This window comes from Polypterus senegalus, chromosome 15, assembly GCF_016835505.1.
Source record: "Polypterus senegalus isolate Bchr_013 chromosome 15, ASM1683550v1, whole genome shotgun sequence".
NCBI lineage: Eukaryota > Metazoa > Chordata > Cladistia > Polypteriformes > Polypteridae > Polypterus > Polypterus senegalus.
In genome coordinates this window covers 115207772-115225968 of record NC_053168.1, presented here as the reverse complement: position 1 = coordinate 115225968, position 18197 = coordinate 115207772, and the positions used below count along the sequence as shown (strand labels likewise).

The 18197-nt window shown below is 37.5% G+C and overlaps 2 protein-coding genes across 4 annotated transcripts in view; one reads left to right on the top strand and one right to left on the bottom strand.

Annotated features, from left to right (window-relative positions):
• LOC120515521 (IQ motif and ankyrin repeat domain-containing protein 1-like) overlaps positions 1-1614 on the top strand; it is an 80425-nt gene extending 78811 nt beyond the window's left edge. The window contains exon 15 of the mRNA XM_039736581.1: positions 1446-1614. Within this exon, the coding sequence (XP_039592515.1) occupies positions 1446-1614 (169 nt within the window). The remainder of the gene's footprint in view (positions 1-1445) is intronic.
• Positions 881-18197, bottom strand: part of LOC120515808 (tubulin beta chain-like) — a 54498-nt gene continuing 37181 nt past the window's right edge. For all 3 annotated transcript variants that reach the window (XM_039737127.1, XM_039737128.1, XM_039737129.1), the window contains exons 5-11: positions 17862-17999; positions 15428-15569; positions 12478-12663; positions 10822-10917; positions 10574-10649; positions 10245-10386; positions 881-3131 (exon numbers count right to left, since the gene is read on the bottom strand). In XM_039737127.1, coding sequence (XP_039593061.1) covers positions 2902-3131; positions 10245-10386; positions 10574-10649; positions 10822-10917; positions 12478-12663; positions 15428-15569; positions 17862-17999 — 1010 coding nt within the window. In that variant the 3' untranslated portion in view covers positions 881-2901. The remainder of the gene's footprint in view (positions 3132-10244; positions 10387-10573; positions 10650-10821; positions 10918-12477; positions 12664-15427; positions 15570-17861; positions 18000-18197) is intronic.

Here is an 18197-nt window from a genome sequence, read left to right as displayed (position 1 = left end):
TCCCCGAGTCACATGAAGGCTCGCACACCTTTTGGTTATATGCCACTTACCAACAGTATCTTGTGTGATTTCTCAGCCTTGATAAACCCTTCAGGGATGAGCAGATGGCAATCACCACCTGCACCAGCTACCCAAATGTTAAGTTTATTACTCCTGTCACACCAGATATAAACACAAAGTAGAGAAACGTAAAAGCAACATGGCATTTATTAAAGTATAATAATTCTAACAGAAGGAAGTAAAGTTGATAGTAAAGTCTGGAAATATACATTCTCTTAGAAAACTTACTGAAAAACCAAGAATGCCAACGGTTGATGTTTTCTTGGGTGGCTTTTTGATACATAAGTGATGCATAAGTTACGTTCAGCAACGTCCAAATGAAATGGTCTCTCACTCTCACTCATTGTTTTCTTTGGTCCTTCTGATGAGCTGTATTTAAGTTAAAATCAAACATGTGACTCCAGAACATACAACATTACACACATATGATTGGCTAGCTGTACTTGTGGTGGGGGGCTCTGCCCAAAAGGTTTGATCCTGTAATGTATGTATCTATACAGTCTCTCACGGTCTCTTCTTCTTTTTACCATTAAGTGATAAATCTTGTCTAACCATTTTCACTAAAAGCACTTGGATAACAAAACAGATGCGTTAAGGTTATAAATTACTGGTACAATACAGAAAGAATGTACAAGTGTATTTCGGTCATAAAGTATTAGTCTGCAAGAGAGGATACTTCTAATGTATGGTAAATTGCCTCTGTACATTAGTTAGATACATTGCCTCAAGTGTCCTGTAAATTCCTTTGTGAATTAGTTCCTTTATAGTTTATCATGGTTTGTTTGATCAAAATGAAATAAAACTTAAAACAGTCAGCAGATTCAGAAATGACAGTTTTATTCTCCAGGACTTGACAATGGCAGTTGCTTATCTTATGACTAGAATCGTAGGGTATATAAAAATGATACAATTCTGTGTTTACTTTCCAGCAGTTTCACATTTTCAGATCAACAACAAAATGGAACTGTGATGTCTTCAAAAGACTGATAAAAATTAATTTTATTAAAAACCTTCAGAATAATATTAAAATGGAGTAAAGTGCAGCTTGTAGTACTTAGTCGTCAAAATGAAAGATTTTGGTCTGATTGGTATGTTATACGACTAGCACAAATAGTACTTGTGTGCACATCAAGTCAGAGTCCCAGCAGAATCTGTGGTAATGCCTCAAAATTGGTGTCCTTAAAGTCCCCCAAGTCCTCTAATTAACCTAAAATAGCTACAGAAATTTAGCTAGAAGGAATTTGCAAAATCAGTCCAATGAATAAAGTCAAATTGAATTAAGACTCACCTAAATAGACTACTGGTGTATGCAGGTGCCAATGGCTGTCAACAGGATACTTTTTTAAAATGACGTATTTTCTGTCTTTTCCCTTATTTTATCATAGGTTCTTATCTTTGATCCAGCCTTCTGATGGTCCTCTCTACTTGAAAACAGAGTTCAGGGCAGCAAGGACAGAGAAATTCAAGCTTTTCTTTGTGACAAAACTCAAAACTCTTCAAGAGACTCTGACTGCTCTCTGTCCCATTGAGGTTGTCAATCCCAGAAAAACATAACCAAGAAAATTACTGAGCAAGCAGAACACGGAATGAGAAACAGTTACTTGTAAATTTTCTCAGCTTTATTAAAAAAATAAACCTCTACAAAGTATTGTGTTTTTGTTTCTAATACAAAATTAAGAATACTTGGAGTTAAAATGTTTTGATATATAATAAAGAGATCTATCCATCTGCAATAAGACCATTAAGATATATTATTAAAAATTTTATACATAGTCAATTTTGAAAAGAAATTAACTTTAGTAAAACAGCCAAAATTTATAGCTCAGTTTTACTGAAAGTCCATCTCTGATTTTCTACCTTTGTAGAGAACTAACTTTTAAGTCCTTCCACATTCTAAAAAGAGGGTTATATGAAAGCCTGTGTGGGCAGCCATGGGTGCAAGGCAGAAGCCAGCCTAAGAGAAAGTCTTCCGACTCTAGGAGACCACCCATGTAAACTGACAGAAGGCACCAATGTCTTAAGTTCTGTAACACACTACTGCTACTCATTTATATCACCTTGCCATCTGTAGACTATAAAATATTTTGTAAAACTCCTGAAAAATGTACTGAATGGAAGTAAACCAAAACAAATAAAATAATCCCTCTCTACTTAAGATAAAACCATCTACAAAAACAAGAAAATACTTCCTGCTGGAGGCAAATGAAGTGAGCAACAGTTAATGCCATATCCTACAGAGAATTATATACTGTATGTTGCTTAACAAGAATTATCTTTTTTGCATCCAATTATATCTAATTTAAATGTTAAAGAGGAGTATATTCTCTTTCCATTTTACTAATAAAGAAAATGTTACAGGTTTCTAAAGAAGGCTCTTTACTCAAGGCTTGCCAATTGTTCATATTTTATTGATAGACCTCTTGCCAAATTACCACAACATGGCAGTTGGAAGGTAATTAATTGACTCTTGTAGAAAGTAAAAACATATCTTTTGAAAAATGGCCAAGTATTGATAATAACGGGCAAGCCAATTTTCCCTTTAAACCAATGAAATGGATTTTCTAGATTAGAACTCTGATAAACTTTTGCTTGAAGTTTTCCAATAACAATTTTCTAAAAAAACTATCTAGTTCAGGACTCTGAGGAGACAGTACCTATCTCAGTAACCATGAGCCCAAAGTGGGAAGCAACTCTGGATAAGGTACCATTACTTCCTGGCACACATTTACTCATCCTGGACTATTTCAGAGCTGCTGGTTCCTGCCTTGCTGCTGAAATGGCACTGTAGGGTCTGTTAACAGTGCAAAAAACACGAGTTGAGAAAAGATTATTTGTAATCCATTACCCTTGCTTGACATATTCAGCTATAATACCATCTACAGTTTCAAAAGCTTGGAGAAATTCCAGATCTTCGCAGCTGTACCGCCTGTACCAGTGTAGATAAGCCCCTGCTTTAAACATCTCTTGAGCGCGTTCATTCACTTGTTGAAGAAAGTCTACCACGCTGCTGTGATTAGAGCACACGGTGAGCGAGTGGGAGGATGGACTAGCATTGACAACATCTTGTGGATCTGAAATAAGAACAGAAAATGCTTCTTAGTAGCTCTTCAGTGTAACTCTGCCATTTCGAAACTTGGGTGACAAAGGGTTCTATTAATATTATTTATTTTTTTAAGAACACATGACAAGTAGACCTTTTCCAGATACAAAATAAAGCCACCAATAGTTTCAGAATGAATTCTCTTTCCTTGTACATTTCATTTAACTTTTGCAAATCTTTGTTCATTCAGGCTTTGCCTCAGATGTGTTAATAAATGTGCATGAAAAGTGAACTTTAATTATTAATGCTATAAGGTAGGGACATGTGCACCAAGGGATCAAAAGATTTATTACAATGATTAAGTACAGAGGATAAATCTGAGAGGACATCTTTTGAGACAAAGAAGAGGGTCCATGATATAAAGGACCAAAACAAAGTGAAATCATTAAAGAAAATGAGGCACAGCAACAGAAATAACCCAAGCCAGCCAGCAGTTGGTGATTTATAGACTTGTGCATTAAGAGGTGGTAGAGATGAAGGGCACAGGAACACCAACCATACCCCACAAGAGGAGAAACCACAGACACCATGTGACTCAAATTTAGGACAGTCCAGCAGGTAAACTAACAAAAACAACAATCTGTCAAAGTCTGATTTTCAGAGGACAATAAGTTACATTTTTTTTCCTTCCATATACATTACCCTCCACAAGTATTGGAACACAGTATAACATTCTCAAATCACACATATTCCAATAAAAAAAAAATCTTAAAAGAACAAGCTAAACACATAAAAGTTTGTTGAAGATTTATGAAAGTTGTATAAAAAGCTGTATAACCAATAATGTTTCTTTAGCTGAAGCTTATTAAAGCTGCACTAATTATTAACATTTACTGTGCTGTAAAAAGAATTTTGCCCCATCCGTGATTATGGATTATTACATGCTTTTCACAGGGAACTTTCTGATCTTTTCATTGGTTGTAAATATATACTGTACAGGAAAAAGTCTTAGGGGGGGGAAAAAGGAAAGACAACAGCGTTTTTTGTTCTTTATTTTGCCTTATGCAATTTCTCATATTAGGAATTTGTTAGTTTTCGCATACCCCTTGGGGTCAGAGCGCAGGGTCAGCCATTGTACAGCGCTCCGGGAGCAATTGAAGGTTAAGGGCCTTGCTAAAGGGCCCAGCAGAGTAGGATCTCTTTTGGCAGTGAAGAGGATTCAAACCGGCAACCTTCAGTATACCAGCGCAGATTCTTAGCCTCAGAGCCACCACTCCGCCCCGTGTTTGGTATGCAATATAACTGGATGTGAACAATTTGCTGCCCCCTAGTAAATACTGATCTGTTTTGAATAAAATCAGTACTGTATTAGTATAGGCTGCCCAAAATTTTATTGTTTTCATTAGAGATATTAGAGTGAAGTTATTAACACACCATTTACTATTAACTTATTAAGTTTTAAGGAGTTTCTATTACCAGGTCTACAAGGTCATGTTGGAAACACTATAGTCTTCCATCAACACACAGTAGGACCAAAGTTCATCCAAAAGAAACACAAACTAGTGTTCTTCTAGAATGCAAAAAAAGTTGAGAGATAAGTACATTGGAAATTTGCTGGCAAGACCTGAAAGAAGCAGTTTATGCACAAAAAAATCTGCAAATGCAACGGATTTTACAAGGGATGATAGGGGGCTAAATTCCCCTGCAGCACCGTGGGAGTCTCAATGGTCACTAGTAAAGCATTTAAAAGGTGACATAAGCAATTATTGAGATCAAAGAAGCAATGACTTTTTACATGGAGAAATGTGTACTACTTAACTGTCGTAATAAATTTGTCATTCCACTCTCTGTCCCTTCATATAATAATATGTTTTAATTGAACATCTAGCTAGATGTTTTTTTAAACAAGTTGAGCCTCCATATTGCATGATCAGCATGATTTGTGCATACAAATGGCTTTTGTATATTTATAATTTTATTAAAGGAAGAACATTAATTCAATAATAAAGCAGTTTCAATATTATGTTACCATAGACTTTAATATATGGAATGCTTGCTTATTTTTGAATGCTAGTTTTAACTTTATTTGTTGATATAAGCATTTGTTATATTTTCTAATTTTACAATACAGGAATGATAATAAAGGATGTTTGCTGAAACTTGCTGGAAGAATCTTTTAGCTATGTGTTCAACTCATCAATCACAAAATAGTCAGATTAATTCATAAAAATAAGCAGTTATTTAAAAACCTGGGCTAAGTAAGGACAAATGCTTTTTTCCATTGCAGTTTTTTGATTCAACTGCCTTTGTCCACAATGTCTAAAAATTACAAGTGTGCATAGTATAGTGTTCTCCATACTTTTACAGACTGAGCCTAATAGGTGAAGTTGCTTCCTCAGTACTGCTTAGTGGTGGAGAAAGTCCTGGCAGCTTTGTGGGCTTCCTGTCTCACCAGCTACAATCAGACATTACTTTTGATCAGTTTTAATTATAAATCATACAAGCTGCATTTTAAGGCATGAAAACCCCTGCTTTTCAGATTACATAACTATACACTTAAGCCATATGATCCTACACAGATTTTTCTGTTTTAAATTTATTTTTGCAAAGGTGACTCAGTTTCTTCACAAAGTGACCCCTTTCACAAAGAAAGCTATATTAAACTGCCACAATAAAGTATACAAAACTTTCTAGGTCATCACATCTTGTATTTGGTCCTATTGTGATATGATATATAGAACAGGTAATCTATCTGAAGCGAAGCATGTCGACCAGGCCAATACTTAGATGACAGCCAGGAAAAGCCTGGGTTGCTGCTGGAAGAGTACTTGGTGAGGCCATCAGGGGTGCTGACCCTGTGGTCTGAGTGTGGATCCCGGAGCAGTGACAAGGACATTGTGCTGTAAAAACAGTGCTGTCCTTCAGATCAGATGTAAAATCGAGGTCCTGACTGTCTGTAGTCATAAAAGATTCCTGGGTGTCTTTTGAAGAGAGTAGGGTGTTTCCCAAAGACCAGGCTACATTACCAACCATGGTCTGGTCATCCTGGCCCCCTAAACATCTCTTATTGGCTAACTATTTCTCACATCCCTTCATCACTTAATAGTTAATGCATGGTGAGCAGACTGGCACATAAATGGCTGCCACTGCATCATTCGTTTGGCGGCTGCACATAGGTGGTGGTTGAAGTACTCACCACTCTTTGTGTAAAGCGTTTTGTGTAGTGAGAAAGGTGCTATATAAATGTAAATTATTATTATTGATCTTATTTATATTCCTTTTAAGTAATGCATACACCTAAATTTTACACTTATTTTCCACCAGGGTTATTATAGTTAACGAAAACTAAAATTAAAACTGAAACTGTTATTACAAAAACATTTTCATAAACTGAAATAAATTAACAAAACCAAAATGAAAAACTAAACAAAACTATTAAAGTAGCTGGAAAGACTCACTGAAATAAAATAATAATTTACTAAAATAATTTTAATAATAATAAAATGATGATTTTAAAATAAGCCTTCTGTGCATTCTGTGATCCTGGGAAATGTGAACTCACTACCAAATAAGATCGACAAACTGGCCGCGCTGGTGAAAAATGTCAGGACCTACACAGAATGCAGTTTGTTGTGTTTTTGTGAAATGTGGCTAACAACTACCATCCCAGATGCTAACGTGGAGCTACCTGTGTTTAGCACAGTTAGAGCGGACAGAGACACAAATACCTGCGGGAAGCGGAAAGGAGGAGGACTCGCTCTCTATGTAAATACAAGGTGGTACAACTCTGGACATGTAAACGTCAAAATCTCCACTTGCTGCAGGGACATCAAAGTGTTGGCCGTAAGTCTCCGTCCCTATTACTTGCACACAGAGCTTGGACACATCATTGTTGTTATTGTTTACATCCCTCCTCGGGTGGATGTGGAGATAGCAGGTGACATCATCCATTCCGCTGTTGCTAAGTTACAAACACAGCACCCTGAGGCGCTTGTGCTAATCGCTGGAGATTTTAATCATGTGACATTAGACAAAACATTACCTGCCTTCTCTCAGTATGTGGATGGTAACACCCGGGGAAATAGGACTATTGACCTACTGTATCCAAATATTAAAGACGCATACAGCGCCATCCCGCTGCCTGCACTTGGGAAAGCAGATCATAACCTGGTTCTGCTTCAGCCTCACTACAACCACACGCTCATTTAGGAAGTTGTCCCCTGAGGCAGAGCAGGCTCTGAGAGACTGTTTTGGAACTACGGACTGGGATATCCTGCAGGGGTTACATAGTGAGAACATTGAGGAGGTTGTTGACTGCACTACTGACTACATCAACTTCTGTATGAACATTGTAGTTCCAGTAAGAACAGTACACTGCTATGCTAACAACAAGCCATGGATTACAAGTGACATCAAGGGCCTTTTGAACCAGAAGAAAAGGGCTTTTAAAGTCGGTGATCAGCATGTGTGCGTGCAGAAGGAACTCCGAGTCCAGCACAGGGCGGCGAAAAGAAGCAGTACAGGAGAAAGCTGGAGCAGAAGTTGCAAAATAACAGCATGAAGGAAGTGTGGGATGGGATGAAGATCATCACTGGCTGCAGCTCGTAGCAGGGTGCCACCATCGGGAGAGACGTGGAGAGAGCAAACCAAATGAACAACCTCTTTAACAGGTTTGACCACCCTAACCCACTCTCACCTCGGAGTACTGCACCCTCCACCTATCCTTCTGCTGATACCAGCATAGGAGAGACATCCCCACCCACATTTGCAGCAGCCCAGGTGAGTAGAGAGCTGAGGAGACTTTGTGCCAGCAAAGCAGTGGGTCCAGATGGAGTATTGCCACGACTGCTGAAGGCCTGTGAACTGGAGCTGGGGAGTCCTCTACAGCGCATCTTCAACCTGAGCCTGGAACAGGGGAGAGTCCCGAGGCTTTGGAAAACATCTTGCATCACCCCAGTCCCAAAGGTATCACATCCTAATGAGCTGAATGACTTCCGGCCTGTCGCTCTGACATCACATGTGATGAAGACCATGGAGCGGCTGCTGCTTCACCACCTGAGGCCACAGGTCTGACATGCCCTCGACCCTCTGCAGTTCGCATACAAGGAGAAGGTGGGAGTGGAGGATGCCATCATCTATATGCTACTTCGATCCCTCTCCCACTTGGATAGAGGCAGTGCTGCTGTAAGAATTATGTTTCTGGACTTCTCTAGCGTCTTCACCACCATCCAACCTCTGCTCCTTAGGGACAAGCTGACAGAGATGGGAGTAGATTCATACCTGGTGATATGGATCGTAGACTATCTTATAGATAGACCTCAGTAGGTGTGTCTCGGTAACTGCAGGTCTGACATTGTGGGCAGGAGGAGGAGTATAGGAACCTAATCAAGGACTTTGTTAAATGTTGCGACTCAAACCACTTATACCTGAAAAGAGCTGATGGTGGATTTTAAGAGACCCAGGCCCCTCCTGGACCCTGTGATTATCAGAGGCGACTGTGTGCACAGGGTACAGACCTATAAATACCTGGGAGTGCAGCTAGGATGATAAATTGGACTGGACTGCCAATACTGATGCTCTGTACAAGAGAGGACAGAGCTGACTATACTTCTTTAGAAGGCTGGCGTCCTTCAACATCTGCAATAAGATGCACATATTCATCCAGTGAACAGCAGCTGGTGAAGGAGGCTGGGTGTTTACACAGCATTTGCAGTGATAGAGCAAGCTGAATATGCGCGTAAAGCCTGTGGAATAGAAAGTGATTTACATGCTGCCTTTCTTTGCACTTGTTGTACATCAAGATGTAATTCAAACACCTTAAACTGGAATGTGGTGGTCAACAAATCCTTTACCGTATGGACAGAAAAATCACGAAGTGAGTAATGTTACAGTTTATTCCTCAGGTGCCTGCTTTTTGTTGACAGTAATTCACCTGCCACTTTGCACACAAAGTATAGAGAAAGTACAGTAATCATAAAAAAAAATATGACCTCAAAATTTTGATGAATCGTTTTTTGGAATTATGTATATGTCTGTGTGTGTAAACATGGTAAGTCAAAAACTGAGCTAGACAGATGGATGAAATGTGGCATGTGGTCATTACACCATAATTGTAGATCTGTATTAACTTTTGGGCCAAATCCAATAACCGGAAATGGTACTTTACCTGAACACATACTCTATTTCTTTTTTTTTTTTTTTCATGCAGCTGCACAGTCCGATTTAACTTTACTTTTATAATAATTGTTCAATATATTATTAATTTCATTTGATTTGTTGTTGATGATTCTTTAATGTGAGTTGTGAGTTTTAGCCTTAAACATTATAATACTGAAAAATGCCTGAGCGAAACAAATAGTAGGCCATCAGAACCATGGCTTTATCTGTTATAAAGGTCCAAGAACTCAAAAATTTAAATTTATTTTCTTTGCCTTCACTGTTACTTGCTTTAAGGATGTCATCACAGTATACCCAAAGTCACTAAGCTACACATTTAACCTAGAGTTACAACCACTGCCCAGGAACAACCACCACTCAGTGAAATTCTGAATTCGTTTTCTGTGTTTGTACATCCATATAGAAAGTAATTTTTAGAAACTTGAATCGAGGTTAAGCATGTTCTTGTTGAAAAAGAAGAAGGCACTTGGACTTCAAACACTAAGTATATGGGTTCAAATCCTGATACTGACACTGTGTGTCCATGAGAAAGTCATTTCACTTGCCTGTGCTCCAATTCAAAAAACAAAAGAAATGTAACTACTGCACCTCAAATGTTGCAAGATGGCCTGGAAAGAGGAATCAGCCAAATAATAAGCAAAATGAAAACACTGCAATTATGATTTCAGGTGAAAGTACTCGTTTTACCTGCCAGTCCTCAGGCTTCTAACAGGATATAGCAGGCCAGCCAGACAGGAAGCTATATATCTGTTATAAAGTCCAAGAACTCAACAATTTAAATTTATTTTCTTTGCCTTCACTGTTATTTGCTTTAAGGATGTCATCACAGTATACCCAAAGTCACTAAGCTACACATTTAACCTAGAGTTACAACCACTGCCCAGGAACAACTACCACTCAGTGAAATTCTGAATTTGTTTTCTGTTTTTGGTTTGTCTATGTTCCCTAGTAAACTAAACACACTAACCTGTCCAGTAGTCAATAGGGAAAGGGTTCCAGCTAGGGCAGCGATGACCCTGTTTTAACTTTTGTAGAACATGATTTAGGTTATGCTGGAAAGAGCCACTCTGGTCCCCTCGTGCAACGGCAAGAACTGCTGTGCTGCAATACTGATTGGACAGAAAAGTTAAGAAGGCAAACTATAATAATTTGCATGATTTTATAAAATAAAAATCAAACACTGTATACACACATTGCAACACCGGGATAAAATTGGTTGAAATGTGTTACAATAACTGTAGTTATTCACAACACAGCAGTGCAAGTGAAAGGTGAATGATATGAAATAAAGGATACAGATGTTCCAGATGAAGAATGACGTGGTACAGCTTTCAGAGTTGAGGATGCAAGACTTTCCCATGGAATAACACCTCTGTAAAGCATACAACAGTAGCAACACATAAGTGGGGAAAACAATTCAAAATTCAGGATTTGTTGCTTAAAACACTTGGTCTCTGGAAGTATCTTTTTGCTGTTTAAATGTTTCGAATGGAGGAGACTTTGTCCTTCAGTAGCACACACAATAAAACTGTGTAAAAACTTACCTAGTAGAGGCTTGGCTACTCTGCAAGAATTTGGCAGCAGGGACTGGACATACAGATCTTATAAGCTCCCAGGGTTCCAAACCAAGGCTGATTCCACTATGGAATTAAAGACACAAAAATAGGCCTAAAATTCAATCACTCTAGCTAAACATCATAACACTATATAATGGAGAAAAAAATACAGATAGAAAAGAGTCTCTGGAATCACTTAATGTTTTCAGGGTGTAGATTTTTTTTTAATTAAGACAGGTCAAAATTCTGGTTAGCCTTTATGACATTTATTTTGTTATTTGCCTAAATCTGGTTCAAATCTAAGGTTAATTTAGTTTCACCATTTGTAAAATTTAAAAAATAAAAACAATGCAGAAATAATTAAAAACAATTATCAAAATAATGCAGAAATACTGTTCAGGTTATTTAGCTAAACCATTTCAAAGCTGTTATCCAATGTGTCTTAGAAATCACAGATGGAAAGGAACTTTTGTAGCAAACTTGCTACCCAGAATAAGGACTTGGAGGCAAAAACATTCAAAAATAGTTTTGCTTAGTAAACATGAAAACAAAGAGGTGTATAAACGTAAAGTGAAAAGTAACAAATAAACACCAAAACAACTTAACTTACAACCTCTCAGGTCCTGTCTATATAGCAATTTATCATTTTATGGTGGTTCATTCCCTTGCCTACTTCAAAAAAAATCACAAAAACACTCCCATAATTCACATACCTTACTGCATCATGGCTGGTCTTCCTCATGCCAGTAAACTCTGGCATCAGCTTATACTTTGACCTTAGCCTAAATGAACCTCTAAGCTTGGGAAAATTTGAAATCTTTCACAGGGTCACAAACGTCCAAGTCACTGAATCACTTCTGGGTCCAACCTGTCTTTTATTTTATATGTGGACACCAAGCCATATTTCAATCTAGCGGCCCCTAACTTTCATACATGCTTGGGACTTGCATCATCTTAAAAGAACCATGTCTTGAAAGTAGACTATACTGACACTCTTCAAGGCACAGCCTAATCTCACACTAGTCTGGATTCATGTGCTGAGCTTTATTAACCAAAGGGTCTTTTATCCTCATTACAAACAATCAAAGCTTCAGTCTCTCAGCCTCCATCTTCCTGTCTCTTTCTCTAGATAAGGACAGCCAGGTTATTTGACATAATGTGGGGTTTCCTGCCTTCTAGCATCTTTTTGGAATATTGTGCACATTCTCTCAGACTCTCCTCTCACTGTGGCTTATGTCCCTTTCAAAAGATCTCGCAAAGTTATAGCTTTTCCCACTCCAGAGGCACATTTCCCTAGTCTTTACAATTTTTGCTTTAATACTGCATTCTTAAAATTTGCTTTGTTTGTACATCCATATAGAAAGTAATTTTTAGAAACTTGAATCGAGGTTAAACATGTTCTTGTTGAAAAAGAAGAAGGCTCTTGGACTTCAAACACTAAGTATATGGGTTCAAATCCTGATACTGACACTGTGTGTCCATGAGAAAGTCATTTCACTTGCCTGTGCTCCAATTCAAAAAACAAAAGAAATGTAACTACAGCACCTCAAATGTTGCAAGATGGCTTGGAAAGAAGAATCAGCCAAATAATAAGCAAAATGAAAACACTGCAATTATGATTTCAGGTGAAAGTACTCGTTTTACCTGCCAGTCCTCAGGCTTCTAACAGGATATAGCAGGCCAGCCAGACAGGAAGTTATATGTGTATTCATTACTGACATGGAAGCCTGTGGCTGATGACTAGTGGAAATGGCTCCTCCTCGATTCAGTGGAGAAAGCACCTGATTCATCACTTGGTCATTGCAGACCAAAAGGACACCATCTGCACTCCTGAAGGTAAACACAAAGGGCATGACTCATATCACTTTATGATTTACATGTGGAATATAGGAGCTCAACGGTTATTAAAATTATATATTAAAAAAGAAAGGTTATCTGCAAAGTGGTTAGTACTACTGTCTCAAAGATGTAGTATCCTGGGTTTAAACCCCAAGTCCAGTCATTGTTTGAAAAGTCTTAATTTCCCTATATGTGTGTGTGTAAAAAAACGAGTCCTGTAATGTTGTGGGTCCTCCTCCAAGACTAGTCTTTGCCTTGAACCCAATACTGCTAGAGTAGGCTCCAGCGTCCCATGATCTTGAATTGGATTAAACAGGTTTAATTACTTTAGGTTATAACTGAACTGCAGAAAAGAGACACAATGTACCTGTAGTCAAAAATGATATTATTAATCAGTGCCTGATAAATCAAAAATATCTAACATTGGAAAGTGACAAAAACAAACCATTTTATATACTGTACACTGTCCATTCATTCATTTATTTTCTGAATCTGCATATTCAGTTAGAGGATTGCAGGGACCCACATTCCATCTCAGGAACGAGGTACAAGGCAGGAATCAAGCTGTAATGTATGCCAGTCCGTCAAGATGCACACTCAATGCTTAGTCACACCAGGCTAGCCTCCATCGCCAATTAACCTCAATGGCTTCGCAATGTGGGAGGAAACCCGTAAAAACAAGATATGAATGAAACTCCTTGGCCAGAATTCAAACAGAGCTCTGTGGAATTGTGAGGCATCTTTTCTTAACTTGTCCAAAGCTTAAATACAATTAATAAACACATGTGTATTATTGTTAATTTATCTATCCATCCATTAATTGTCAAGTTTGGTTAGTAATTGATAAATGGGACTGGAACATACCCTGCATCTTGCACAAAACAGGAACCAACCCTGGACTTCTCATATTTGCCTATATTCGCTTAGGTCAATTAAGAGTAGCTTATTGACCTAATCTGTATGTCTTTGTAGTGTGGGAGGATAACTGGGCTATACAGAGAAAAACCAACACAGACTACATGTGGAGGGCTTGCAAACTCCACGCAGAGATTGACCAGTCCAGGATTATAACCCAGTTTCTTAAAGCTGTAAAACACCAGAGGCCTCATGCATAATGCCATGCGTAGAACTCACACTAAAATATGGCATATTGACAAAAGTGGAAATGTACATATGCACAAAAAAATTCAGATGCACAAAACTGTGCGAAACATTTTAGAAAATCCCATACTATACTATAGCATTACTTTAATCTTTATAAAGGGCATCTATTTAAATTTCTTTAAAACCAAGCCTCCTTCTAAGTTGTGTAGGAGTTTATGATATCCTGCTGAACTGTAACAATGAAAACAGTCGTTTGTGACCTGATGCACAAACCACACATGTGTACCAGAGGATATAATGAAACAATTCATTTATAGGCTACATTTATATACTGCTTTTTAACATGAGACAGGCTCTCTTTCCAAGACTGCATTTCAGTCTCCTTACCCTGACTGAAATGGCTCTCATTGACTGTTTAAGTTCTCCGTTTACATTTCTAAAATATAATATTCTGGCAATGCATGCATGTCATCTCTCTATTATAATAAAACAATCCTGGGATGAGACGCGACTTTTTCAGAGAGATACTTTCATGTCCCGCGAGACGAGACATTGTGCCAAGAAATTTAACCACGCCCGGGGGCCGGAAATAAAAGACAAAGAGTAGATGACAAAGTAGAACATCATAAAGAATTCAAAAACATAGGTGCGATACACATGCAGAGCAGGTTAGAAATAATGAAAGTACTAAACTTTGAAAGTCTCAAAAAAATGATAGTAAATATCACATTTGCACAAATAAATGGAAGTTATTACTCTGTAAAATAACGGAACAGTGAAAAGAGATCAAATATATTGTTTGTATTTAAACTTTAAGTTGGGACTTGTAGATCGTCTAATTTGTGTTGCCATCAGGGAAAACTAGTGTTTCTTCCCAATGAAGAGGCATATCTGCGAGAATTAAAAGACTTGTTGTTTGGAGAAAGTAAAATCCACATACACGAGCGGCAGAGTGCGAAGTGGCTGGAGCGTATCGCAGGTCAGGTGGGTGGGGGGCGCTGGTGAGCGAGGCCAAACAAACAAAAAAAAAAAACACTTAAGATGGCATAAAACCAGAAAAAAAAGAATAAGATCAAGGTGGTTCCATGGTCAAATAAGTAACAAACTGATATGGTTGGTCATTAGACTACCTCATTCCACAGTTCATGCCAGTGACAAGCCAATATTCAATACCTGAAGATAATCTAAACTGAATACCTTGCTCTTTTTTTTTTTTAAATAAATTAAATTTTAGGATTGCATTATCATCATTAAGGGCTGGCACACACTGGGATATTGTTTAGTGATGCAGCTTTATACTGTATATTCAATGTCCTAGGTTCATATCCTGCATCCTCTTCTTGTGTGAAATCTGCATGTTCTCTGCTTGTCTAGTGTTTTTTTCTTGCAAGTACTACAGCTTTCCTTCCAAAAGCAAAAGAGGAGTGTGTTAGGTCATCTGGCAATCTGGAGGGGGCCTTGTTTCTAACAAGTTAATTGTCTTTGATCATGTTATTATTATCAGGCCACCTTATCTTGTACAGTACCTCCACTTTCATATCTTCAAGGTAGAGAAGCACACATTTGTCAGGTCTGTAAAAATCTGTCCAAAAAGCTGCACCATAAAATAATAATATCATTTTAGATTAAAGCAGGCTAATAAATACTGTACCTCTGCAAGGCAGATAGACACAGTAAGTTGTTGTAGTGCTGTAAGGGGCTCTCTCCTGCCTTGTGAGGGGCCACAGACACTGTAAGAATATAACCCACTGGGTACTCATCACGGATATCTTCACACAAGCGAGCACCAAGTCCTGCCAATTAGAAAAATGCATGCTGTTATTACCAGCATGTTCAATAACATATGGAACAGACGAATAAGGAAGCCTAGCATGATGACACTATTAAGAACTTTTATTAAACATAGGTCTGTGTCATCTTACACATCAAAGAAATTATAAAGAGCAGCTTTATATGTTATACTAAAATTTACAAACATCCACTTCTACAAAAGTATACTAAACTTCTACACAGCAAAGAAACTGAGTTAGATTTATTAAATACATTTATTTTGCCAAAATCCTTTCTTTGACTGACCACTTTGTTTATATGCAATGTGCTTTTCTGAGTAAATAGAATTTACAAAATAACTTCCATAGAATATCTTCTCTATGACATTAATGTAAGTTTTTATCTTGATTTATTTTTATTTAAAATCAGCGCAAACAATTAACATGCTGTGAAAATACATTTACCCCTTCCTAATATCCTCTGTTTTTGCATATTGTACACAATCACTGGCCTCAAACCTTTACACAAAATTCAGTATTACAGGAAGGGAAGCTAAGCGAACATACAAAACACTTATAAAATCAATGTTTTCTTTATTCAAGGAACTAAGTTATTTAACACTGCTATTATCCATGTGAAAAAGTAACACCTCACATAGTTTCAGTATTTAGTTGTGGCACCTTTAGTAACAATAATCACAAGTAAATACCTCCTATTTTTGACATCAGTCTTTTATATCACTATTGAGGAATTTTAGCCCACTATTCTTTGTAGAACCGCTTAAATTTAGATTCAATGGTAGGTTTGCAAGCATGAATTGCTTGTTCTGACTCCTACCACAGCATCTCTACTGGGTTGAAGTCAAAACTTTGACTGGACTACTCCAAAACGTCAATTTTGTTTCATATGAGCCATTATGTTATAAACCTGCAGTAGGACTACAACCAAAAACTATGAAAACATAACCCAATTACACTTTTACACGATTCTTAAAAAGATTCTGGGCATTTGCAGAATCTGTGTTTCTTTCAATATTGAAAAGTTTTCTTAGTTCCAAGCCAGAAAAACATCCCCACGCCATCACATTACCTTTCCAATTTTTTATTATAGTCTGGTGTCGTTATTGCTGCACAATGTACTAGCTTTACAATAGACACAGGAGGACCTGTGTTGTTCATTAATTTCTACTTGTGACTTTTCTGTCCATATAACATTATTTCAAAGATCATACATGTGTTTCTTTGCAAATGAGAGATGAGCACTAATGTTATTCTTGGATAGCAGAAGTTCTTGCTTTCCTACATTAACCACAAATCTGTCATACTTGTGCAAGGATGTTCAAAAAGCTGCATGAATCCCATTTTACTCAGTCTATTTTTTATTGTGGAGTCATGAACACTGACCTTACTTGAGGCTAAAGAGGCTTACTGTCATTTGGATGGGTTGTTGCTGTGCCCTTGGAGTAAATTTGGCAAGTCAGCCTTTCCTAAGAAGATTCACCACTGTTCTAGATGTTCTCTAATTAGAGATCATGGTTCTTACAGTGCAAAGGTGGAGTCCTAGTGCCATAGAAATGGCTTGTAGCACTTTCCTGATTGGTAAGCTTCAACAACTTTTTTTCCTCATCTTTCAGAAATATCCTTTAATTGAGGAATAGTATTTGTACAAAGTTGTCCAAAATGTTTTATGAATCCCATTTTTACTGACTACTGTATTTCTTATTGTGGAGTCATGGACACTGACCTTAGCTTAGACCAGAGAGGCCTGCAATCCTTTGATGTTCTTCTGGGATCTTTTGTGACTTCTTGAATGAGCGGTTGCTCTGCCCTTTGAGAGATTTTGGTAAGCTGGCCTTTCCTAGGAAGATTCACAACTGTTCTAAATATCCCAAAACATGTCACTATGTCTAGAATAGTCTGGTGTGAATGCTGTCACTCTTCTTTGTTTTTTGTACTTCAACCTCTCTCCAACCTAGTATCTAGCTTAAATTTATCCACCACTTTACACATTTCTAATCACTTAATTTAATAATATTGAAATAATTAAATAATATTGAAAATCAAGATATGAGCATCTACCTAATAAACATATGATTTATTACATCTGAAGGAATAAAACCAAGGTACATGGTGATTTTTTAAACATAGATGTAAAAAATAATGGTAGAAATCAGGCTCCATGAACTTATCCATTTGTTGAACATGCCTTATCAGGTTCCAAGCCATAAGAAAACTGTCTTTAAACTTTATATAGATATTTTGCTCTTTATTGCCAAATCAGGTTTTTTTTTTTTTGCATACTATTCCTATACTCACCAGCACCAGTACCACCACTGAGACTATGGAAGAGTACTGTCCCTGAATAGCAGTCCCTTCTCTCAATTTCCTTGCGAAGACTTTCCATCGCTCTTTGGCGCAGTCCACTTTCTTTCTGGCTAGGTGGCCCATGGTAACCTACAATAGAATATGCGTTGTCACATGATGAACTGAATTACAATCTACTGTATATTAAAAATTCTTTACATTTTGCACAATTGGTAGGCTCACTTTTCCTACTGTTGATTGCACTTATTTTTGCCATCCAAGTAAATCACAAATATCAGTGGCTATTCACCAAAAGTGCTGATCCCTATTGGTTTTTGTCAAATTTCT